The sequence below is a fragment of the Meles meles genome, chromosome 10 (assembly GCF_922984935.1).
Source record: "Meles meles chromosome 10, mMelMel3.1 paternal haplotype, whole genome shotgun sequence".
NCBI lineage: Eukaryota > Metazoa > Chordata > Mammalia > Carnivora > Mustelidae > Meles > Meles meles.
In genome coordinates, this window is record NC_060075.1 from 95,696,324 (window position 1) to 95,719,715 (window position 23,392).

The 23,392-nt window shown below is 62.0% G+C and overlaps 2 protein-coding genes across 10 annotated transcripts in view; one reads left to right on the forward strand and one right to left on the reverse strand.

Annotated features, from left to right (window-relative positions):
- The window catches only part of CCM2 (CCM2 scaffold protein), a 44,178-nt gene extending 31,220 nt beyond the window's left edge, over positions 1-12,958 (forward strand). For 4 of the 6 annotated variants that reach the window (XM_046020945.1, XM_046020947.1, XM_046020943.1 and 1 more), the window contains 8 exons: positions 5,624-5,707; positions 6,139-6,325; positions 9,038-9,174; positions 9,824-9,959; positions 10,961-11,018; positions 11,154-11,292; positions 11,546-11,684; positions 12,509-12,958. In XM_046020945.1, the coding sequence (XP_045876901.1) occupies positions 5,624-5,707; positions 6,139-6,325; positions 9,038-9,174; positions 9,824-9,959; positions 10,961-11,018; positions 11,154-11,292; positions 11,546-11,684; positions 12,509-12,783 (1,155 nt within the window). In that variant the 3' untranslated portion in view covers positions 12,784-12,958. The remainder of the gene's footprint in view (positions 1-5,623; positions 5,708-6,138; positions 6,326-9,037; positions 9,175-9,823; positions 9,960-10,960; positions 11,019-11,153; positions 11,293-11,545; positions 11,685-12,508) is intronic. The other 2 variants (XM_046020948.1, XM_046020944.1) reach the window with 1 other exon arrangement.
- A 1,416-nt stretch (positions 12,959-14,374) lies between these two features.
- NACAD (NAC alpha domain containing) lies at positions 14,375-22,926 on the reverse strand. 4 transcript variants are annotated; one of them, XM_046021661.1, is made up of 9 exons: positions 22,739-22,926; positions 18,930-20,877; positions 15,910-18,881; positions 15,667-15,782; positions 15,507-15,581; positions 15,009-15,155; positions 14,770-14,916; positions 14,550-14,672; positions 14,375-14,463 (listed from the first exon to the last, which is right to left on the reverse strand). In XM_046021661.1, exons 1-9 carry the CDS (start codon positions 22,803-22,805, stop codon positions 14,449-14,451), a joined length of 5,610 nt encoding a protein of 1,869 aa, XP_045877617.1. In that variant the 5' UTR covers positions 22,806-22,926; the 3' UTR covers positions 14,375-14,448. The 4 variants fall into 4 exon arrangements, with proteins under 4 accessions (XP_045877617.1, XP_045877619.1, XP_045877618.1 ...); XM_046021663.1 differs by having other exon boundaries at positions 15,910-18,028; positions 18,209-20,877; XM_046021662.1 differs by having other exon boundaries at positions 15,910-18,028; positions 18,089-20,877.
- Between the last annotated feature and the right edge of the window lie 466 nt (positions 22,927-23,392).

A 23,392-nucleotide genomic window follows, 5' to 3' on the forward strand; every position in this document is an offset into this window, starting at 1 on the left:
TGGCACACTGTGGAGTCCCTTCCCGTCAGAGGCTGAGCCACGTCGCACGGCGCTGATGGGCCGCAAGCGGTGTTGCCACCGTCGGTGGAGGGATGTTGGCTTGTGTCCACGTTCTCGTTGTTAGGGCTGTCACTGCCACGACAGCGGCGAGCTCTCGGAGGTCCTGCTTTCTGTTCTTTTAGGTGTATTCCCAGAAGTGGGGTTGCTGGGTCCTGCGGAGATCTGGTTTTCAGCGTTTGGGGAATTCATGCCGTTTTCCGGGCAGCCGCGTAGTTTTATGCTGCTGCTGGCATGTCCCGGGCCCCGCTGCACCGTGTCCGCGCTAGTGCGTTACTTTAGGTTTCGCTGGGAGCCGTGGTGGTGGGTGCACGAAGCTGCCTCTTGCTGTGGCTTTGATTTGTATTTCCCTAGGGACTAGTGATGCTGGCATCTTTTCGTGTGCTTGTTGGCTGTCTGTGTCTTCAGAAAAATGTCCGCTTGGAGCCCTTGCCTGCTTTTTAATCAGCTTGGTAAGTTTTGGGTTGTTGGGATGTAGGATTTCTCTGTGTGTTCTGGATACCAACTGCGCATCAGATGTGGCTGCAAACACCGGCTCCTGTAGGCGGTCGTCACCCCACTTTGTTGCTTATGGTCTTTGATGCACAAACATTTTAAATTTTGTTGAGGTCCAGTTTGTCTCTTTTGTTTTATTGCCTGTGCTTTTGGTGTCATAACCAAGAAATCATTACCAAATCCAATGTCATGAAGCTATTTCTCCGTTTTCTTCTAAGACTTAGAGCTTTGGGTGTTACATTTAGACGGTTCATCCGTTTGAATTATATTTTGTATACGGTGTGAGGTAAGGGACCATCTTCTTTCTTCCCTGTGAGGACCTCTTGTTTTCCCAGCACCGTTTGTTGAAAAGACTGTCCTTTCCCTATCAAGGGTCTTGGCTGCCTTGTCACACATCAGCTGACCACGTATGTGAGGGTTTCTTTCTGGACTGTGCTCCACCCCATCAGTCTGTAGGTCCTTACGCCGGCACCACATTATTCGGTCATCATAGCTTTGTAGTAAGTCTAAACCCGGAACTGTGAGAATAGATGAAACAATACGGATCGGTGTAAACAGGCATCTGCATTTGGTGTACACTTGCACATAAGTGGATGGAAAGGCACTGGCCAGCTGCAGCTCGGTAGGAACGTTCTAGAATGTTTATTGGTGAGACGCTAAGTATGAGCCAGTGGATACATGTGCTGCTTATTTACTCTTAAATCGCTCTCTCAGAGGGAGATTCCCAGCCCTAGAGAGGGTGGGGAAGCCAATGCACAGCTTAGCTTTATTCCTCAGCCCCCAACTGAGAGAGGACAAAGTATAGAGCTTTCCAGAATGAGTGTGTGCCTCCTGACAGAGCTGCTGGCACACACGGACAGTTGCTGAAAGCAGCTTTCGTGAAGTTTCAGCCACTCGACTTGTGCCTGCTGCTGTGTTCTGGGTGCACTTCAGCCCGTTCCTCCTCGTGTGAGCAGGCAGTGGCCTGGCACAGCCCTGGGCGCACCGAGTCGGGCCCATGTCCACCTTCCTTGCACTCAGTAATCCCCAGAGGGACCTGTTTGGTTCCTCAGTCAGAGAGAGTATCTCAGAGCACAATGGTTGGGTTTCTTCCCTCCCGTTGTGTACCTTTTCTTTCTTTTTCTTGTTTCATTTCATTAGCTGGGACTTCCGGGAGTGCTGGAAAGCAGTGGTGAGAGGGGATATGCTTTTATTTCTCCTGATCTGAAGCGATCTTTAAGCATCTCACTGTTGATGCTGGCTGTAGGTTTTTGTACACGTTCTGTATCAGTTTGAGGAAGTTTCTTTCTGTTCCTCGTTTGATGAGAGTTTTGTCATGAATGGGCATTGGATGTTGTCAAATGCTTTTCTGCATCTGTTGATCTGATCATATGATTTTTCTTTTTTAGAACGTTGGTGTGTGATGGATTACATTAACTTGTTTCTGAACTTTGAATCAGCCTTGCCTCCCTGGAATAAATGCAACCAGGTCATTGTGTATATTTGTTATCTTATATAATTTATATCTTTATACCTTGTTGGATTCGATTCACTATTATTTTGTTGAGGATTTTCACATTTATGTTTATGAGAAATATTGATCTGTAATTTTTCCTTTCTTGTAGTATCTTTGACTTGGATATTGGGGTTGACGTTTTCTCTGTTTTTATTTTCTGGAAGAGATTATAGAGAATTGGTATCATTTCTTCCTTTAGTGTGTGGTTGAATTCACCTGTGAACCTATGTGGGCCTGGTGCTGTTTTAGAAGGTTATTAATTATTAATTCAGTTTCTTTAATGGATCATATGCCTACTCAAATTATCCTTTCTTTTTATGTGAGTTTTGATAGTTGTGTCTTTCTTCCTTGGTTGCTTTTGTGTTTTGTTTTGCTGATTTTATACTCATGAAAGCAACTTTCTGATAATGGATTAAAGATTTTATTCATTTATTCAGGCTTCCCATTGAGATCAAAGCATGGGCTTCGATCCCAGGACCCTGAGATCATGACCCAGGCAGAAGGCAGACACCCAAATGACTGAGACACCCAGGCGTCCCTAAAGATTTTACGTCCCTAAAGGTTTTATTTATTTGTTTGACAGAGCGAGAGAGCACAAGCAGGAGGAACAGTAGAGGGAGAGGAAGAAGCAGGCTCCCCACTGAGCAGAGAGCCTGATGTGGGACTCGATCCTAGGACCCTGGGGTCATGACCTGAGCCCCAGGCAGAAGCTTCACCTTCTGAGTGACCCAGGCGCCCCTATAGTTGTGTCTTTCAAAGAGTTGCATTGTGATTTGAGAATATACTGTACATGGTTTCCAGGCTTTGAAATTTGTTATGGTGTGTTTTATGGCCCAGAACGAGCTGATTCGCAGTGAGTGTTCACGTGAGCTGAAGGAGAGTGTGTTCTGTGCTACCGGATGAAGTAGTCTGTGGGTGTCGGTTACATCCTGCTGGCCAAGGGCGTCACGCTCCCCTGTGTCCTCGCTGACTTTCTGCCTGCTGGGTCGGCGCATTTCCGACAGAGAGGGGTGCCTTGAAGTCCCCGGTTGCCGTTGTGGATTCGTTTCTCTCTCTTTGAAGCTCTGTGTTAGCCTTGTGTGTTTTGATGCTCTGTGGTCAGGTGTGTATGTGGGAAGCATTGTCACGTCTCCTTAGAGAACCACTTTCATCATGTAAGGTCACTCTTTAAAGTGGCTTTTCTTGGGCAACATGTAGTTGGGTCTTGGATCAAAAAAAAAAAAAAATTTTAGGGACTCCTGGCTGCCTCAGTTGTTCGGATGCACAATTCTTGATCTCAGGGCCCTGAGCTTGAGCCGCATGGGGGGTGTAGAGATTACTTACATAAAACTTAAAAAAAAAATTTTTTTAAGATTTCATTTATTTGACAGAGATCACAAGTAGGCAGAGAGGCAGGCAGAGAGAGAGAGAGATGGGTGGGGGAGAAGCAGCTCCCCGCTGAGCAAGGAGCCCGATGTGGGGCTTGATCCCAGGACCCCGGGATCACGACCTGAGCCGAAGGCAGAGGCTCAACCCACTGAGCCACCCAGGCGCCCCCCCCAAATTTTTTTAAATAAAAAAGCTAAAAAACATTTTTAATAAGCTCTGTGCCCAACATGGGGCTTGAACTCACAACCCTGAGATCAAGAGTGTGTGCACACACTCATGCTCTCTCTCAGATCAGTCAGTCAATGTTAAAATCCCTCAAATTTTGTTTGTCGGAAAAAGGTTTTATTTCTCCTTTGCCCTAAGGACTGGGTCCCTGGGCACAGATTGTGGGGGGACGGGTTTCCACCAACGCTTCAGGGTTTCATTCCTCTCTCGCTTTGTAGTTTCTGAAGAAAAGTCCAATATCATTCTTTTTTTTTTTTTTTTAGTATTTTTATTTATTTTTGCGAGACAGAGATAAAATGAGCGAGGGTGGGGAGGGGCAGAGGAAGAAGCAGGCTCCCCACTGAGCAGAGAGCCCGATGCGGGGCTCCATCCCAGGACCCTGAGATCATGACCTGAGCCGAAGGCAGAGGCTTAACCCACTGAGCCACCCAGGCGCCCCGAGGGAAAGAATCTTAAGCGGGCACCACCGCGGGTCTGGAGCCCCTGGTGTGGGGCTGGATCATACGACCCTGAGCTCATGACCTGAGCCCAAACCCAGAGCTGGCTGCTCACCGGACTGAGCCCCACCCCCAGGTGCCCCAGTCTGCCCATTGTTACCTTGTTCTGCGGGTGAGGCGCTTTTGTCCTGGGGCTTACCGCAGGGCTCTCTCTGTGGTGGTTTACAGCTGGACTCTGACGTGCAGGCATTGGGTTGCTTCTGTTTTTATTCCCTTTTCTCCCTGTGGGTGTCCTGCTTGGTGCTCTCGGAGTCCCTGGATCTGGTCTAGAGCCCGTTTGTCTTGAGTGCTTCTGGTCATCCCACCACACACCCGGCCCCACTTTAGGAACTTAGTGACCATTCTTGGATATCCTGTTCCATCTTCTTCATACTTTTTCCTCTTTGCTTTCTATTTTGGGAAGTTTCTGTTGACATATCTTGACACGTCTGCACGCCCATTGACCCATCCCTTGGCTGTATCCAGCCTGCAGATGTGTCCACCGATGGAACCGTCACTCCGTTTCTGTTATGGTCGATCGTTGGCATTCCCCATCGGTCCATGGTTAGCATTTCGAGCTCTCTGCTTACATTACGCACGAAGCACGATGTCCACTTTTTCTGTTAGAACCTTCAGCACGTTAATCCCACTGCTTTATTTATAAATTTTATTTTATTTTTTTAAAGATTTTATCTATTTATTTGAGAGAGAGAGCAAGAGCACAAGCAGGGAGAGGGGGAGGCAGAGGGAGAGGTTGAGAAGCCGAGTCCCAACTGAGCAGGGAGTGTGCCCGACGCAGGACTCGATCCCAGGACCCTGAATTTATGATCTGAGCCAAAGACACATGCTTCATCAACTGAGCCACCCAGGCGCCCCAATGTCACTGCTTTGAACTTTGGGTCCGGTGGCCCCTGAGAACAGCCCTGCCATGTCTGCGTCTGGTTCTGGCGCTTGCCCTGTGTGTTCAGACGGCATTTTGCCTGTGAGTGTGCCTTGCCATCAGCTGGACGTGATGCACAGGGTGACAGGGGTGGCGGTGGACGGGCCTTCCGTGTGAGGCCATGTGCTTACTTGGCTGGAGGGTGATTATGGGGAGGCTGCGCTCCCCCGTCCTGTGGTCAGTCTCGGTCCTCTCGGGAGCCTGCACCCCTGGACTGCGACGGCCACGCCACGCATGCTTCTTGTTCTGTTCCCCCTTTCCCCCCCCTTTAGGCTGGAGCCGGGGATTTCCGTCCCTGGCAGAGCTCATTCTCCTTGAGGAAGGGGTCCCATTAGGGATAACCGTCCTCATGGTGCAGGACAGTGGGAAGTGTGGTAGCGTCTCCTGAGCGGGGACACTTCTCCAAGAATTCCGAGCACACTTCCTAGCGGAGACCCCGGTGCCCCAAGCCAGGCCAGAAGGTCTGGTGGCAGAAGGCGGAGGCCAGGCTGCGTCCTCTGTGTGTCTATGACGGCCCGGGCTGATCTTCCCTTCCTCATGGCAGCGTCTCTCCTCACTTTGTTGCAGTACTTAGGTCAGTTGACGTCCATACCAGGATACCTGAATCCCTCCAGTAGGACCGAAATCCTGCATTTCATAGACAATGCAAAGGTAACCCCATCCTTCTGGCCCTGACCTCTGACCCCTGGCCTGTGACCCCTCCTAACTCTGAGCTCTGCCCTCGCACTCTGACCCCAGCTCTTGGTCCTCTGATGCTGGGCCTTCCCGGCTGGGAGGGATGACAGGGACGACCCCATCCCGTTGTGTCTTGGGTGTGCTTGGCTCTCGGGCCATCACAGCCGAGCCTCTCTGAATGTGAGCTTTCTTCTCTGGACTTTGCTCCTTGTGCTTTTGGGCTGTTTTCAGAATTCACACTATCCAGAGCATAGAGCACACCCCAAGGGTCTGGGTGAGGGCAGCCGCGGAAGCCACAGAGCACCTGGGGCGGGCCCAGCGCTGCCGCAGCGGGTTACGGGACTGCGCATGGGGCGGGGAGCCCAGGGGCTGCGGCGGGCCTGTGACTGATGTGCTGCGGTCCCCAGCAGAGAGCCCACCAGCTCCCCGGACACCTGACCCAGGAGCACGACGCTGTCATCAGCCTGTCTGCCTACAACGTCAAGCTGGCCTGGCGGGACGGGGAGGACACCATCCTCAGGGTCCCCATCCACGACATCGCCGCCGTGTCCTACGTGCGGGATGACGCCTCACACCTGCTGGTGCTGAAGACAGGTAGGGGCCGGGGCGGACGTCCTCGGGGTGAGCCTGGGAATCCAGGGCTGCTCTGGACACAGTTTCTCTGCGCTGGGCTGGCCGCCACCCGAGAGTGGGCCTTCGCTCGGTGCTGCCCGTGTGTGGGCCCTGCCTTGGGCCACAGGCGTCCCAAAGCCGGGTTCAGAGAGGAGACCAGACCATTGCAGAGCGCCTGGTCCGAGAGATGTGCCGAGCGTGTCCTTGTGAGAGAGTCAGGAGGAATCTTGAACAAGGCACTGGCCCCAGGCCCCTGCCCCTGGTCCCCCTCTGCCACCCTGCCTCCTGGGCTCTTCGGGTGAGCCGGCCCCCTCCCACCCCCAGTGCCACGACCTCTGCCTGGTACCAAATCACTGAGACACGGGGAGAGACGTCACGTCCCTCCGGGCGGGTTTCTGAGACTGGCGCTTCTGAGACCAGTACTGTCCCAGGCTCCTTTGGGCGTTCTGGGGCCCGGTGGGGTCCTGAAGCCGTCCATTGCCAGAGCACCCGTGGCAGGGGCCGGGGGAGCTCAGGTGGTACAGAGGGGAAGTTGTTTGTCTGAGGTCAGCAGACCGTGGTGGATCCAGGAGATTCCCTAAGAGCCGGGCCCTGGTGAGCCTCCTCGTGTGACCCCTTGAGCTCGGGGGGCTTCCACGGCACAAATCCAGGGGGCTTGCTGTGGGTCCGCCCACACCTCTCTACTCTGCTTTCCCTCATTGCTCTTAGGCGAACATCTGCTGTTGGACAGTGGGCATTACTTTAGTTTGAACAGCACGAAGTTTTTTGATGTACAGAAAGGGCTCACTGGCAAGAGGGCCGGACGTGGATAACCTGGTGTGACGTCCAGCTCAGCGGGCAGGAGGGCCATGCTCTCCCACTTCGCAGGTGGAGTTTCCAGAGCACAGAGCTTGAGTGACCGGTGTGGGCCCCAGCGGGGTGGTGGCGGGGCCAGCCAGCCTGGGAAGTGGACGGTCCGACAGGAGGCCCGAGGTCTGGGGCATCCTGAGGGATAGAAAGCCACGGGGAAGACTGACCTCTGACCAGCGCCTGCAGGCATGGAAGCCGGTGGGTGGGGGGCTGGGCCCCCCGCAGGTTTGTTGTGCAGTGGGACGCGTATCCTCATTCATCTTTAGAGCAAATTGCTAAGAAAGGGGTAACAGATATTTTGGAGGGAGAGAATGAGCTCCATGGGAGATCCTTTGCGAAATGAGATGAAAATGGGGACCCAGAGCTTTGAGGGCTTCTGAGTTAAAGGGAGAGAAGGAATCCCTGTGTCGTGGGCGTCGTCCTCATTTTCACGGGTGGCCCTGAAAGCGAGGTCCTGCGACCCTGAGCCTGCGTGGCCCCGTGGCCCCAACGTGCCACGTATGAGGTCACGCACGTGGTGGCCCACAGCTCACTGGCCGTGACCCTGACGTTTATTAAGTGCCCACCATGCGCAGCCCCACGCGCACGCCTCTGTGGGTCCAGGCTTCGCTGGTGCCCAGGGCAGTGCGGGGAGGGGAGGGTGTGTGGGGCTGGGTCTGGCTGCAGGGGCTCCATGTGGCGGGCGACCCGCTGTCCAGGCAGGGCAGGGTGGAGCGGACATCTCGAGGAGGGTGTCTCCATGGGTGTAGGAGTCTGAAGCCACGGCTGTGGGGGCAGCTGGGGGACTGTGGTCAGGGCCCAGATGGGAGCTTTTCAGACACAGCCTGTCCTCGCTGTGTGGGGCTGTCCTGACCTGAGAACAGCCCCGGAGCTACTTAAAACGTTCTAGTAGCCGTGGAAAAGGAGAAGGAGAAGGAAGCAAGTGAAATCAGTGTTATTATTTAGCGCTTCGTGTCCATGCGTACCAACGTGACTGTCATTAACAAGATGTTCCCCATCTTCTTTGTGCCACCCCTGAGATGCTGCATATGGCACCGTGGGGACTTGCCGCATTTCACGTGCTCGGTGCCGGGGGCCCGTGGCTGTGGGGGTGCAGTCCTTGGATCTGATGGTGGCATTCGTGGGGCTCACGGGGTGCCTGGCCCCGGGCTCTGCAGGCACACCTGTCCCGAGGGTGGCTTCTGCCTGGTTGCCAGCTCCCAGCCACGTCTGAGCCTCAGGGGCCCTCCGTGTGGGAGGAGGGGGGGTGTCCAGAGGTAGCCTTGCGAGGTAGCCCGGCGTGGGGGCATGGGAGGCCTCACTCCCAACCCTGTTCCCCAGTCTGCTCCCCAGTTTGCCGAGCTGATGTGCCTGCGCATCCCAGGGCGGGAGCCTCCCTCCCTGCTGCGGGCCATGCCCGGGGTTGCCCTTGTCCGAGGAGGTGCAGAGCCTTAGAAACGTGGGCCAGGGCTCGCCTGGTTCACATCCTGTCCTGGACTCTGCCCCCTCACACCCTGGGGCCCACACACCTCGGGGTCCCCTTCTGTCAGGCTTGTACTCATGCCCATGGCTCCTGCAAGTGGAACCCTGGGAATCCCGTCTTGTGTGTAGACCAAAAGCAGCTGACTACTGGGTATTTCGTGTCCTAGCCCAAGATCCGCGCAGTGTCCGTGGCGGGGATGCCGGGGGCTCCTGCAGAGCGATGGTTCTCAGGGAGCACAGCCGGCGCAGCCTCCAAGGAGCGTGAGGGCGGGGGCAGCTTAGCTGAGGGGGCGAGGGGGTATGCCTGAGCCAGGTGGGCGCTGCCCGCAGCAGGCTGTGGAGCTCCCACAGCTGCCCTAACCTGCTGCGCTGTTGACTTCTCAGCCCAGGACCCTGGCATCTCTCCCAGCCAGAGTCTGTGTGCAGAAAGTTCCAGAGGCCTCACCACAGTCTCCCTGTCAGAGAGTGGAGTGGGGCCCGTGGAGGCCTGCTGCCTGGTGATCCTGGCCGCAGAGAGCAAGGTGAGTAGAGGGCGGGACTTGGGACTCAGGCACCTGTCCTGCCCACAACCTGCCTGGGGTCTTCCTGTATCCGCACCCCCAAGCACCTCCCACTGCTGACCCAGGCCCTGCCTACCACAGGCCCGCCCCACAGCCCAGCCCCACAGTCCAGGCCCCGCCCACACTGACCTGGTCCCTCCCATCTCCTGACCCAGACCCTTCCTTGTGTGTAGTTTGTCTATAAGACTGTAGGGGGGACCTCCCGCCTCGGGGACCCTTTGATCACTGCCCCTCCTTGGCTCTGCCTGCCCTCTAGCCGGCAGTTCTTCCTCATGGGGCTGCCTCCCCGGCCTGTCCTCACGGCAGGCCCCTCTGGTGACTGGCCAGTGTCAGAGGGGACCCTGCCTTAACAGCACGTGTGTGAGCCGTGTTCCAGGCTGGGAGTGCCGTCCCCGAGCCTGGGGCTGCAGCGGGGGCAGCGTATTGGTGGGCAGGTGAGGGGGACGGGAGGGCTGGCGGTGGACACACCTGGCCCCCTCGGGTCCAGAGAGCCTCCCAGCTGTGGGCTGGTCCCCTCGTGGCCCACCAGGTGGCGGGTGATGGTAGGGCATCTGAGGAGCCAGGGGGCCAGCAAGCTGCCCAGGAAGGCCCAATTTTGTCCCCACGGCAGGTCGCTGCGGAGGAGCTGTGCTCCCTGCTGGGGCAGGTCTTCCAGATCGTGTACACGGAGTCCACCATCGACTTTCTGGACAGAGCCATCTTCGACGGGGCCTCGACACCCACCCACCACCTGTCCCTGCACAGTGGTACGTGAGTATGGGTGCACAGTGATGCTGTCCCGTCCCTGTGGCTTTGCACCAGTGCCTTGTTCCCACACCCCACTGCTTATGTCCCTGGCGAGCCCGGTGCCTTCCTGTACCACGTCCCGGGCGGGGATGGCCTTCTCAGCTCAAGTCCCTTCACCTGCCTGAGAACAGGGGTGGGGGGAGGGGTGTGTGTGTGGGGAGGAACCTGCAGACCTCACAGCTACTGGGTGAGGGCTTTTTCCAGGACTGAGGCTGCCGGGTGCGGGCACGTGGCAGCCGCCCCCTTCTCTGAATCTGCGGAGTCCTTAGCCCCGTGTTCCACACGTGAGGAGCGCCCCATGCTCCCGTTACCCCGACTCCGCGAGCTCAGCAGCGGCGCAGAATGGTGTCTGTGCCTCCCACGGTCTGTGTCACGCGGACCTAAGGTCCCCGACCAGTGTTTCCTGAGTGGCGGCTGTGTCCCGGGCTCTTCGTGGGTGCAAGGAGCTTAGGCATGCCAAGGTCCCGCCTCCCTGCCTGCGTGGAGCCCACCGGGTCCAGGCTGGGGGTCAGCCCTGCCTCTGACCTTCTGCCCTCGGCCGACCCCGTGCAGTTGGGCAAGTTGTCCGACCTCTGGGATCCCACTCCTTGTCTGAAGTGAGCAGACAAAGTGACCCGGGCCCCGGGACACCGTGCGGCAGCCCCAAGTGGCCCTTGTCCTATCCTTGGCCCTCAGGGAGTGCCCTTCAGTCCCCTATTTGGAGCGTCCTCCGAAGATCTGAGCGTTGCGCTGGGGCCCACACCTGTGACAGGTGGTGCCGGTCGAGAACCCCCTCAGGGGGAGCCGGTTGGGGGCTGCCTGAGGCTGCCGCTGGGGGCCGGGCAGCTCTGCCCAAGAAGGCCTGCAGGTCCCCCACCAGGGCCCACGTCTCGTGGGGTGCGGGGCCTGGGACTCGGGGGCCGGGACTCGGGGCCCCTCCGCCCGCGCGTAACCGGAAGCCTGTGTCCCGCCCCCTGCACAGACGACTCCTCCACCAAGGTGGACGTGAAGGAGCCGTACGAGACGGAAGCCAGCGCTTTGTGAGTCCCCGGCCCCCGCCGGCCACCCACGCACACGTGGGCGTCCGGCCGGAAGTGTAGCTCTTCGGGGGGCGGGGGTCCCGGGCCTTGAGGTGGGGCGTGAGAGCCCCGTGCCCACGGCTCCTGTCCTTGCAGCTCCTTCCCCGAGTGCCCACACGCAGGCGGCGTCTCGCCCTTGTCCTTCTGCATGCAGACGGCACCGCACGCCAAGACGGCCAGCGACAGCGAGCTGAGCGCCACGGCCACCGAGCTGCTGCAGGACTACATGCTGACGGTGCGTGCTGCCAGGCTCAGAGCCGGGGCCGGGCGGGGCGGGTGCAGGCATGTGGGGGAGGGGTGGGGGGGACAACTGTTGCCCGCCCCCGCCCACCCTTGGGACCCGCACGTGGCTCTGTACGTGTCCCTGGGCTCCTTGCCGGCGCGCTCCCTGGGGCACCCTGGGTCAAGTGGGGGCCGCTGCGTGGGCTGGCAGGGGGCATGGTGGGCGCTGCTCACGCCGCACCCCTGTCCCCCGCCCCCGTGGGCAGCTGCGCACCAAGCTGTCCTCCCAGGAGATCCAGCAGTTCGCCGCGCTGCTGCACGACTACCGCGACGGGGCATCCGTGCACGAGTTCTGCATCAACCTGCGACAGCTGTATGGGGACAGCCGCAAGTTCCTGCTGCTTGGTGAGCCTAGGGGTGGGGGCTAGGGTGTGGCATTGGCGTAGGGGGCTCCGCCAGGGATCCGCTGCCCAGAGCTCTTCCCAGTGATGGATGGGAGCTGCCCGTGGGAGCCTGGAACATCGCTCCTGGAGCAGGTGATGGAATGGGGATGGGGGGGGGCATGGCTCTCTAGGGGCTTTCGGTGGGTGACCAGCAATTTGCTGGGCGGAGAAGTGGACCCTGTTTCTGGGTAGAAGCGCTGGCCGTTGGGATGCTGGCCCTGAGAGCTGGGTGGGCAGGGTGGCCAGGCTGCACACCTGCCCACACCCTGGGGTGACTGGGTGGCCGTGTCTTTGACGTGCTGAGACTGCACGGGCCAATGGGGGGCTGGTGGAGGCTCCTGGGCCCTGCCCCCACCATCCAAGGGGGTGGCTCATACCCTCAGCAGCAGCCACCCGAGGGCTCGCCACTCACTGGGAGGTAGGGCAGGAGGCCTGGCCTGCTGCATCCGGTCTGAGCTCCTGCCGACCCTGTGGCCTCCCCGCCAGGGTCAGAGCAGCTAGGGCTGGGGTCCCAGGCCCAAGCACCAGCTCTGTACCTTTCTGGCTTATTCTTGCAGAAGTGGGAGGTGCCCCTAGAGGTCAGCTGGCCCCTTCTGTTCTACATCCAGGCCTGTGGGTGGACTTCTGCCAGCCCGAGGGAGGACATGGGGTCAGCCACCTGCTGCAGTGCTGGGACCTGGTGGGCCCGCGGCGCCCATCGGACTGGGCCAGATGCGGGGCGGGCCGGGCAGGCAGACCCGTTCTCCCCATGGGAGGCCCAGCGTCAGCCCCACTCTGTGTCCATAGGTCTGCGGCCCTTCATCCCAGAGAAGGACAGCCAGCACTTCGAGAACTTCCTCGAGACCATCGGGGTGAAGGACGGCCGAGGCATCATCACTGACAGCTTTGGCAGGTACCGGCGGGCCCTGAGTTCCACCTCCACGGGCACCGGGAACAGGGCCGCAGGCAGCTCCGACGACCAATCTGCGCCCTCGGAAGGGGACGAGTGGGACCGCATGATTTCGGACATCAGCAACGACATCGAGGCTCTGGGCTGCAGCATGGACCGGGACTCTGCCTGACGGCGCCGAGAGGGGCCTGCCGCTGCACCCTCTACTGTGAAGGACCGGCCCCGGGCACCGGTGCCCGCGGCCTGCTCCAAGAGGGGTCCCGGGGGTCCTTTCGGTTTTGCACACGACGTTCCTGTCGAAACTCTCAGAGACCTTCAAAGAAGTTTACTGCGATGTGAATAATTCGTTTCTGGTCCCAGCGTGCTTCTGGTCTCGTGGGGTGGGAGCCGGACCGCACGTCTGGGCTAGACACTGTGGCCTGGGGGCTGGCTACCCTTTGGTGCTCGACGCGGCAAACCGGAAGGACGGGATTGGGGCTTTTGCTGGGGTGGGCAGCAGGGGGCCTGGATGCTGGTGCGAGTGTTAGGTCCTCGCCCCTGGGAGTGGCTTCCGGGTTCCTGAGTGTGGCACCTGCCTTCGGCCTCTCGCCTGAGTCCCCCAGTCCTCAGTCTCATTGCCACTAAGGTGGTCTCCCTTGCAAACTTGTTACCCAACCCCCCGCCAAGAGCATGTCATCTTAGAGCCCAGGGGCCCCAGGGAGGGGGCAGTGTGGCGCCGTGTTCCTAGGTCTTCCCTGAGCTGGGCCCTTCCCCTGCCCTTGGCACATGGGGAGGCAGGGGTGGCCCTGGAGACAGCCTCCTTACCTAGAAGGTGCCTCTGTCCTGGGAGACCCCCAACAACATGTGGGAAGCCCCGAACGGAGTGTGGGGGTATGCTGGGGTCCCTGAGAAGGGAGGACAGAGCCCTGGACTCCCAGTGAGGCTATGGGGGGGGGGGGGGTGGGATCTGGCTCTTGGCCAGGAGCAGGTCAGGATGGGAGGAAGGCTCTCAGACTTGGTTCTGGCGTGGGGTGTCCAGGAGCTGGTCGTGGACCCAGGCCGGCAGAGCTAAGGGGAATGGGGTAGGTCTCCAGACATGAATGCAAATCAGCCTGCTCTGGAAGCATCTGGAAGAGCTGAAGTCATCCAGGCAGGGCCAGCCCACCCTGGGTGTGAGTGGCGGTAGCAGGCAGTCCAGGGTGGGTGGACTATGGAACCAGGTCTGAGTGTCCTGTGTGGACGGCAGGAGCCGCTCCCTTCTCTCCAGGGGCCCACCTCTGTGGGTCCCTGGACTTTGGAGAGAGGGAGCACGGAGAGCATGGACAGCCAGTGCAGAACTGGTGCCAGGAGGGCCAAGAACTGTGGGGGCTGGTTGCTGCCCCTCCCCCCACCCAGGAACCGGCTTTCCCTGGCTAAACCTGCAGAGCCCGCCAGTCTGGGGAGTTCCTTCCCAAACCCAGCCCCCAGGCCCATGCTTGGGCCACAGCTGGGTGCCTGCTCACTGTCTCTGGGCAGGGTGGGCACCGTGGACACGGTGGGAGCAGGGGGGATGGACCCCCCCAACCTCCTGGAGTCATTGGACAGATCCCGCCCTCTGGGGACATGGTGGGGAGAGCACTCCCAGACTCTGGGGCTACGGGAAGGCCACACCCCCCAAGGGGGGGCCAGACTGCCACCCTCTGGGGCAGTCTGCTCGGTTGCAGGAAGCATCTCCGCCCCTCCGCCCCTCCACAAATCCCATTTGGCCGGAGCACCGCCCAGCACGGAGGAGCCAGAGCAGAGGCTGTGCGGAGACACCTGTTTATTGAGCAGCAGAGCCGGGGGCAGGGACGGAGCCGTGCAGTCAGGGCGCTCCTGGCTACATGGTGAGCTCCTGCAGAGAGAGGAGACAGAGAGAGCAGGCTGGGGAGGGTCCCAGCAGGGCCAGCAGCAGGAGGCCAAGGGGGCCCAGCCACTCACCATGATGGCGTTGACGATGTCACTCTGGTTGTCCCTCAGGGCCCGCACGGCCCTGGCCCTCGACACGTTGGCCTGCGCCATCACTAGCTCAATGTCACGGAGCTCCAGTCCTGCCTCATCCACCTGGAGTGGGGCAAGCCGGCAGGTTCTGGGGCAGCCCCCACCCCAGGAAAAGCCATGAGACGCCTCCCCAACCCTCCCCAGTGTCCCTGCTTCTTACCTCCTCCTCCTCTTCCTCCTCCTCCTCCTCACACTCAGGCCTCACCAGCGGCCCAGGCGCAGACTCTGGGACCAGGGCGGACGGCTCCGTGGGCACTTTGAACTTCTCAGCAGCAGCTCTGTGCACTTGCTGGGACAGGTCCTCGATCTGCAGGGGCACAGCAGTCAGCCCAGCCCATGCCCCAGGTGCCCAGCCCGTGCCCCGGGTCACCACCCCACCCACCCTGCGGCCGGCCAGACCTTGGCCTCGCCGAAGACCACGTAGGTGTCCGAGGCTGGGCTCTTGAAGACATCAGGCTTGGCGATGACAAACAGGATGTTCTTGGATTTCTGGATGGTGATCCTGGTGACCCCTTGGATTTGCCGCAGGCCCAGCTTGGACATCGCCTGGGGGCACGGAGGGCTCAGACCTGGGCATCAGCCTGGGGATCCCAGGCTGGGGTGGGGAGGAGCGAGTAGGCCCGAGAGAGAGCACACTGATGGGAGAACAAGGACTCTGCCACCAACTCTAGGGGACCCTCTGTGGGCTCTGGGTAGAGCCTGTGGGGACACCCGCCCCCCAGGTGTAGGGTGGGGTACCGGACCCCAGCTGTGGGCACAGTCTCAGTGGTGCTCTGGCCCCAGCGGTTTCACAACCTGATGGCCCCACCAGTGACGTCTGTCCGCCACTGGGTGTGACGGGTCCCCATATGCAGCAGGCGCCTTCCCCAGGGCGTGGCCCTGGCAGGACCCACCCACCTTTCGGGCTTTCTTCTCACTGCGACTCTGCTTAGCTTTGGCCACCGTCTCCTCGCTGCTGCCGCCTGCGGGGGCCTGGGGAGGACAGGGTCTGAGCACCCAAGGGAGGGTGGGGTAAAGCTCTCCCAGGGCTGCAGCCTCCCCCATCCCACACCGGCACCTGGGTTGGGCACTGTGCCGTCTGCACTCCCGAGAGGTCCTGCTCCTCCAGCTCCGCCGACGACTCCCCGAGGCTGTCTGAGTGCTGGCCGGATCCCGGAGCCCTCGGGGGCGAGTCTGGGCATGGGGTGGGGGCGTGTGCGCGTGAGGATGGCTTCTGCCTCGTAACTCATCGCTACAGCCTGCCCACCTGCCCCCGCTGGACCCCGGCTCGGGACTGCTCCGGCCCCTCGGCCCCCCTCACCTTCCTCCAGGCTGTCCTGGTCGTCCTGCTGCTCGGCGGCTGGGAGCCCTCGAGGGCCAGGAGGCACTTGGCAGGGGGGCGAGATCCGCCAGGCCTGGTCTTTGGCATGGGTGTCCCCCGTGGGGGCTGTTTTGGGGCTGAGGAGGGGGGAGTGGGGCGGGAGGCTGACTCGATGCCCAGCCCCAGGAGGTTTTGTGGTTCCTGAGAAGGCAGACACTGACCGCTGGGCTCCTGCCCGTGGCGGCTGGAGGCCTGGGGAGCCCAGGGGCTCCTTGCCCTCCGTCGAGTCTTCCCTGGGTCCCTGACAAGGGCAGGGGGTGAGGGGTGCCATGGGGCACGGGGCTGCCTCTGTGGGGACCCCAGGAACCGCGGGCTCTGGGCCGAGGGGCCTGTCTCGGGTCATGCTGGGCACGCCCCTGTTAGGGCTTTCGGGGGCTTGTGGTGGGGACGAGCTGGGGTTTCCGGGGGCTACTTGAGCCCTCACTCCACTGCCTGGGCCCAGCACGGGCTCCAGCTGCCAAGAGGGTGCTGGAGTGGTGGGGGCAGGCTCTTTGGGGCAGCCCCTGCCAGGCCTGGCCACAGACCTTGGGGGAGACTCAGAGCAGGAAGCCAGCCCAGTTTCTGAGGCCGCAGCAACAGAACGGGGCTTGGGGTTGGCTCTTCCCTCCTCTGCTGGGCTCTGGGGCCATGTGGGGCCGACCTTGGGGTGAGCAGCAAGATCTACCTCTGGGCCACTATCCCCAGGAGCCTTCCTAGCACTGTGGGGTCCACCCACAGGCCATCCACCGAGGCCTCCAGCCCCCTGATTCTCACCCCCTGGGTTCTCCTTTGGAGGAAAATGGGGCCTGGCTCCATCACCAGCAAAAACACAGGCACTGGCACAGGTTTCCTGCTTAGGTGCCAACAGACCCTCAGCTACTTCCTCTCTAATGGAGGCAGGCTTGGGTGGGTCTGTCGCCTCCATGGCAGACTGAGGGGGACCTGTGGCAGGCTCTGAGTGTTCTAGGGCCTCTGTGGCAGGCTCAGAAAGTTCTGGATTTTCCGTGGCAGGCTTGGGGCATTTGAGGGCCTCTGTGGCAGGCTGTGAGCATTCTGGGGCCTCCGTGGCAGGTTCTGGGGCTTCTGGGGCTTCCGTGGCAGGCACAGAAAGTTCTGGGGCCTCAGTGGCAGGCTCTGGGCATTCTAGGGTCTCCGTGGCAGGCTCAGAATGTTCTGGGGACTCTGTGGCAGGCTCAGAATGTTCTGGGGCCTCCATGGCAGGCTCAGAATGTTCTGGGGCCTCCGTGGCAGTCTCTGGGCATTCTGGAGTCTCCGTGACAGGCTCGGAATGTTCTGGGGCCTCCGTGGCAGGATCTGGGCATTCTGGGGTCTCTGTGGCAGGCTCAGAATGTTCTGGGGCCTCCGTGGCAGCCTCTGGGCATTCTGGAGTCTCCGTGACAGGCTCAGAATGTTCTGGGGCCTCCGTGGCAGCCTCTGGGCATTCTGGAGTCTCTATGACAGGCTCAGAATGTTCTGGGGCCTCCGTGGCAGGCTCTGGGCATTCTGGGGTCTCCGTGGCAGGCTCAGAATGTTCTGGAGCCTCCGTGGCCAGCTCTGGGCATTCCGGAGTCTCAGTGTCAGGCTCAGAATGTTCTGGGGCCTCCGTGGCAGGCTCTGGGCATTCTGGGGTCTCCGTGGCAGGCTCAGAATGTTCTGGAGCCTCCGTGGCCAGCTCTGGGCATTCCGGAGTCTCAATGTCAGGCTCAGAATGTTCTGGGGCCCCCGCGGCAGGCTCTGGGCGTTCTGGAGTCTCCGTGACAGGCTCAGAATGTTCTGGGGCCTCCGTGGCAGGCTCTGGGCATTCCAGGACCTCCATGGCAGGGTCAGAATGTTTCAGAGCCTCCGTGGCAGGCTGTGGGCATTCTGGGGCCTCCGTGGCAGGCTCTGGGCTTTCTGGGTTCTCTGTGGCAGGCACAGAATGTTCTGGGGCCTCCGTGGCAGGCTCTGGGCATTCCAGGACCTCCATGGCAGGGTCAGAATGTTTCAGAGCCTCCGTGGCAGGCTGTGGGCATTCTGGGGCCTCCGTGGAAGGCTCTGGGCTTTCTGGGTTCTCTGTGGCAGGCACAGAATGTTCTGGGGCCTCCGTTTCAGGCTCTGGGTCTTCTGGGGCCCCCGTGGCAGGCTCAGAATGTTCTGGGGCCTCCGTGGCAGGCTCTGGGCATTCTGGAGTCTCCGTGACAGGCTCAGAATGTTCTGGGGCCTCTGTGGCAGGCTCTGGGCATTCCGGGGTCTCTGTGGCAGGCACAGAATGTTCTGGGGCCTCCGTGGCCGGCTCTGGGCATTCCGGAGTCTCAGGGTCAGGCTCAGAATGTTCTGGGGCCCCCGCGGCAGGCTCTGGGCATTCCGGAGTCTCCGTGGCAGGCTCAGAATGTTCTGGGGCCTCCGTTTCAGGCTCTGGGTCTTCTGGGGCCTCCGTGGCAGGCTCTGGGCGTTCCAGGGCCTCCATGGCAGGGTCAGAATGTTTCAGAGCCTCCGTGGCAGGCTGTGGGCATTCTGGGACCTCCATGGAAGACTCTGGGCTTTCTGGAGTTTCCGTGGCAGGCTCAGAATGTTCCGGGGCCTCCATGGCAGGGTCTGGGCATTCCGGGGCTTCCGTGACAGGTTCAGAATGGTCTGGGGCCTCCGTGGCAGGCTCTGGGCATTCCAGGATCTCCATGGCAGGGTCAGAATGTTCCGGGGTCTCCAGGGCAGACTCAGAATGTTCTAGGGCCTCTGTGGCAGACTCAGGGTATTCTGGGGCCTCTGAGGTGGGCTCAAGGAATTCCAGGGCCTCTGTGGCAGACTCCAGGCATTCTGTAGCCTCTGTGACAGATGGTGGACATTCCGGGGCCTCTGTGGCAGTCTCTGTGCATTCTGTGGTCTCCATGACAGGCTTGGGGCAATTTGTGGCTTCTGTGTCAGAGCCAGGGCATTCCACGGCATCTGTGGCAGGCCTGGGGTGTTGCAGGGCCTCAAGGGGGTCTGTGGCCTCTGTGGCAGGCTTGGGGGAGTCTAGGGCCCCCGTGGCAGGCTTGGAGGTGCCCCATGAGGTCCAGGGCACCCCGGCGTCTGCAGCTGGCTCCAGTCCATCCAGCTGGGCCTGGTCCCGGGCTGGAGGCTCCAGGCCTCCTGTGCAGCTTGTGTCCCTCTCTTCAGGTGCTGGCCTCAGTTCCGAGGTCACTCGTCCTTCCTGCTGGGCTGCAGTGACCACAGGGTCAATCCCTGGCGCGCAGCCTGCATCTACCCGCGGGGTCTCAGGCCTGGCCTCGGCAGGGGTCCCTTGGCCTGAGGAGAGGGCTGCATCCTGCAGGGACACAGGTGTGGCCTCACAGTCGGGGCCATGGTGTAAGGTCCTGTCCGCATCCCCTGGCTGGGGCACAGGGCTGACTGTGGCGGTGGGCGCCTGGCCTGAGGGGAGGCCGGTGTCCTGCAGGGACAGAGCTGCGGCCTCAGAGTCAGGGCTGTGGCCTGCTTCTTCCTCTAGGTTCTGCAGGGAGTCTAGGCCTGGAGCGAGGGTTCCCTCTTCCGGGGAGGTCCAAGACTCTGGGCCTAAGGCTGCATCATCCTCCCATCGGGGCTGAGCCGTGCCCACGGCAGCAGGCGCCAGACCGGAGATGGAGCCCGCGTCCTCCCCCCAGGCCCAGGGGCTCTCCCCGGTGAGGCCCGGGGCTTCCTGCGGGGCAGGAGGCGCTGTGGGAGGAGGGGAGGCCTGGCCGGCCTCCAGGACCTGGGCGCCCGGCTCCTGGCTATCGGTGGCTCGGCCGGCCCCCGCCACGAAGACGGTGAGAGCGGGCTCGCCGGGGGTGTCCTGGAGCAGGGCGGCGGGCTGTGCGTGGGGCTCCTCGCTGTACAGCCTCTCGTCATCTGCCCCCGCATAGGAGGCCGAGTCGGGGTCGGACGAGGCCGCCGAGGTGTCGTCCCGGAAGGCGAAGGCCTCGTCCATGCCCTCGGTGATGGAGAGGTCAGACAGGGACTGCAGGGAGGAGGCGAACGTGCTGTCATCCTCGCCTTCCCCGGCTGGGTCCCCTCCAGGGACAGGGACCTCCTCCTCCTCCTCAGGGGCTCTGGGCGTCACCTCCACCGCCTCCACCTGCACGATGAGGCTGCCTCGGAAGGGCAGGAGGGCGGCAGGGATCATGGGGTCGTTGGCCAGGAAGTCCAGCTCAAAGAAGTGGCCCTCTTGGCCCCAGGAAGAGCTGCTATCGGCCGAGACGCTGGATTCCGGGGATGGGGGGCCCGGGGGCCCCGCGGGAGGCAGCTCCGGCTCATCGGCCACAGAGCCCGGTGGGGAAAAGCCCCAGCCTGAGGGGACGTCCAGCCCTTCGGCCGGGGCCAGCAGGCTCAGGGAGCAGGATGGGGACGAGGCCCAGCTGTCCCCATCTGCCGTGATGTAGGAGCCCGATGGCGAGGCGGGCGGCGAGTCCCCTGGCTCAGCCGGGGCCTCCCGGGCCTCCCTGCAGGGCCCAGGGCCAAGGAGCAGGGCAGAGGTGGTCTCGGTGGGAGTGGAGGGTGGTGTGAAGTAGGAGTCAGGGTCTGGGGCAGGGCAAGGCACAGGAGGGTCACCCTGAGAACACAACTCGGGGGGTGGGTCCAGGCTGGGGTGCCCACCTTCCCAGTCCCTGAGCTCTGGAAGGGCTGCCCTGGACGGCAGGGGCACCCGGCGGGTCTCCTCGCCCATCACTATCCGGGGCTCCAGGGTGGTTGGGGGAGGGCCGCCAGCAGGCTGGGCCTCGGGGGAACCCAGGCTGGGACTGCCTTCTGTGGGGACTGCCCAGGCCGAGGGGGTGCCACCCGGGCCTGCATCCCAGCTGGCTCCCTCGGGCGGGGGCCGGGCGCCTGGCTTGCTGGGCAGAAACTCCAGGGCCAGGGCGCTGGGTCCAGGGGTCAGGGCACAGTGCTCCAGCCGGTCCCCTCTTGGGGTGGTGGCCACGGCCACATCACAGGACGACTCTGTGGAAAGAGAGGGGTGTGAGGGGGGGAGGCACCCTCCAGGAGTGTCTGGGGGAGAATTTTGGAGAGGTGTGACGCCAGGGGAACAGCCTGGGGCCGGGGGGTGGGGGTGGGGGGCACGCATCCTGAGGCCAGGACCAGCACCCGTCTGCGGACACTGGCTGGCTGGGACCTGGCGAGTGACCTCACCTGACCTCCTGCATTGGAAACCCCCAGGGGCAGGACACCTGCATCCCGCTGGCCCTGTAATGACCTAGGTCTCCCACCTCCTGTGTGTGGGGGTCTTGCCTCCTGGCCTTGTCTCTCTCCTTGCTGCCCACACCTGAGGGCCAGCCTCTGGGGGTGCCACCTGGCTCTGCCCTCACTCCTGCTCACGGAGGAGAGAAGTGGGGCCACTGTGTGTGCGTCCTCAGGCTGCATGTCCCACAGAGGCCGAGCTGGAGAGCGTGGGGGTGGGGGTGGGGTCCCGTGGGACAGGGCAGTTGTGGGGGACAGGCTGCAGGACGATAGGGCCAGCCGGGCCATTCCGTGGTGGCAGCCGCTCCACGGGGCTGGAAGGGCTCCCCCTGCCAGGAACATGCAAGCGGGTCCCAGGGCTGTGTCACAGGGGCTGCCTGGGCCCCGACCACCCGTTCAGGGGGGCTCCTGCTCCCTACCCATGATCACCCCACAAGTACGTTTGTGCCTCAGCTATCTGCAAAAGTCAAAAATCTGCCAGGATTAGGGGTGAAGCTTTTACGAAGGGGTAGTGCCCTCTGCTGCCCATTGGCCTGCAGCAATGGGGGACGGTCCCTCGGGTGCTGGGGCCGCACTACTGCGATTCTGAGGTGGCCAGGGGATCCTGAGAAGGGGTCTTTTGGGTCCACTGCCGTGTGACAGACACCGAATGCCTAGAGGTGGGTGTGGTGCGTGGGGATGGGAGGAGACCAGGCTCAGAGCGGGTGGTCCCCTTGCTTTCCCTTCCTGGGGCAGGGAGAGGGCAGAGCCGGGCCATGGGGGATGAGAAAGGGAAGTCAAAAGTCAAAGGTTTTTATAAGCATTCAAGGTCATCAAGCAGCCGGAGACCTGCGTCTGAGGAGTCCTAGTCCTCCACCAGCTTTACTGGACCCCAGAGGGAGGCCAGGCCCCTGGACCCAGCTCCGGTGACACTCCCAGGTGACTGATCCACAGCAAGGTGCCCTTGGCCCTCTAGGGGTCACTCATGGCCACCCTTCTTGGTCCCTCCAGACCCAGGTAGACACCCTCAGCTGCCACCCGCACTTGCTGACCTTGCCTCTCCAGTGATGTTTGCCTGTACGCCCCAGGGCCCTGCCCCCAGACCTGCTCCCCCAGGGGATCAGACCTCCCACTCTCACAGCCTGTCGCCGGGCTTCCCCCCACTCCAGCTCCAATCCTGCTCCAGCTGCCCAGGCCACCAGCCCTGAGGCAACTTCAGGCCTCTAAGGGGCGGGTGCCCCTGATGGTGGGGTGCAGTGAAGAACCCCCCACCTCTGTTCAGGGCCCGCCGCTCCTCACAGACAATGGGGCAACAGCGGCGGCCCAGAGGGCGGGACGCCGGCGAGAGCCATGGAGCCCTGGGATGTTCACAGGCCCTCGCTTCGCTCCTGGAGGACACCCCGGTTCTGCCCTTCCCCGCAGTCCTGAGCTGGGACTTGCAGGGCGGGACGGGGGGCGGCGGTCAGCATTCAGGTGCTCGAAAGGGCAGGGCGCCAGAAGGACCGGAGCGGGGACGGGGTTGGGGGGGAGGGGTGATTGGAGAAGGGAGAAGGACAGAGGGGACAGGCAGGAAAGGGATTAGAGAGGGGACAGGCAGGGACAGGGCGGCGGAGAAAGACGCAGGGGGCACAGCCCGAGGCCTCACCTGTGCGGGGCCCGGGCCTGCCCACCTCCGGCAGCAGCAGCTCCGTGCGGGCAGCCTCCCCGGGCATGGCCTGACCGTGCGCCCTTCCCTCGGTGCCCGGTCTGTCCGTGCGTCTGTCCGGCGGAGCCTGCGCGGCCACCGCCCCTCGGCCAGGGGGTAGGGGGTGGGTGGGTCATCGGATGACGTCAGCGCCGCCCCGCCTGCCCGGCGCCCCGAGTGAGCGTGCGCGTGCGCCCCAAGCACTGCAGAGCGGCTGGGGCGGGGGGCGGCCTTCCTCCTTCCCCCGACCTGGGCTTTGCCCTCCTTCCGCGCTACCCGGCCCCGCCTTTCCTGCAGCATTCCCCTCTGGACGCCAGGGGATTCGGGGCCGGTCGAAAGCTGGACGGACCCCAGGGAACATCAACCCTAAGCCGGGCCTGGAACAGACGGGGGTGGGAAGGGTCGCCGGCGCGTAGGGCGCAGGGGCCTCAGCGCCCCGGGGGAGGTGGCGGCGCCGTCCCGGCCCCCGGCCCCCTTGCCTCCATCCAGGAGGTGAGCCGGAGCCGCAGCTCCAAGCCGATTGGCTGATTGTCGCACGCTGGTCTCCGTGGCAACCGCCTCCCGGCTCCATGGAAACCGGAGACCGAGCCCTGCGGGAAGGCTAGGGTTGGGGGG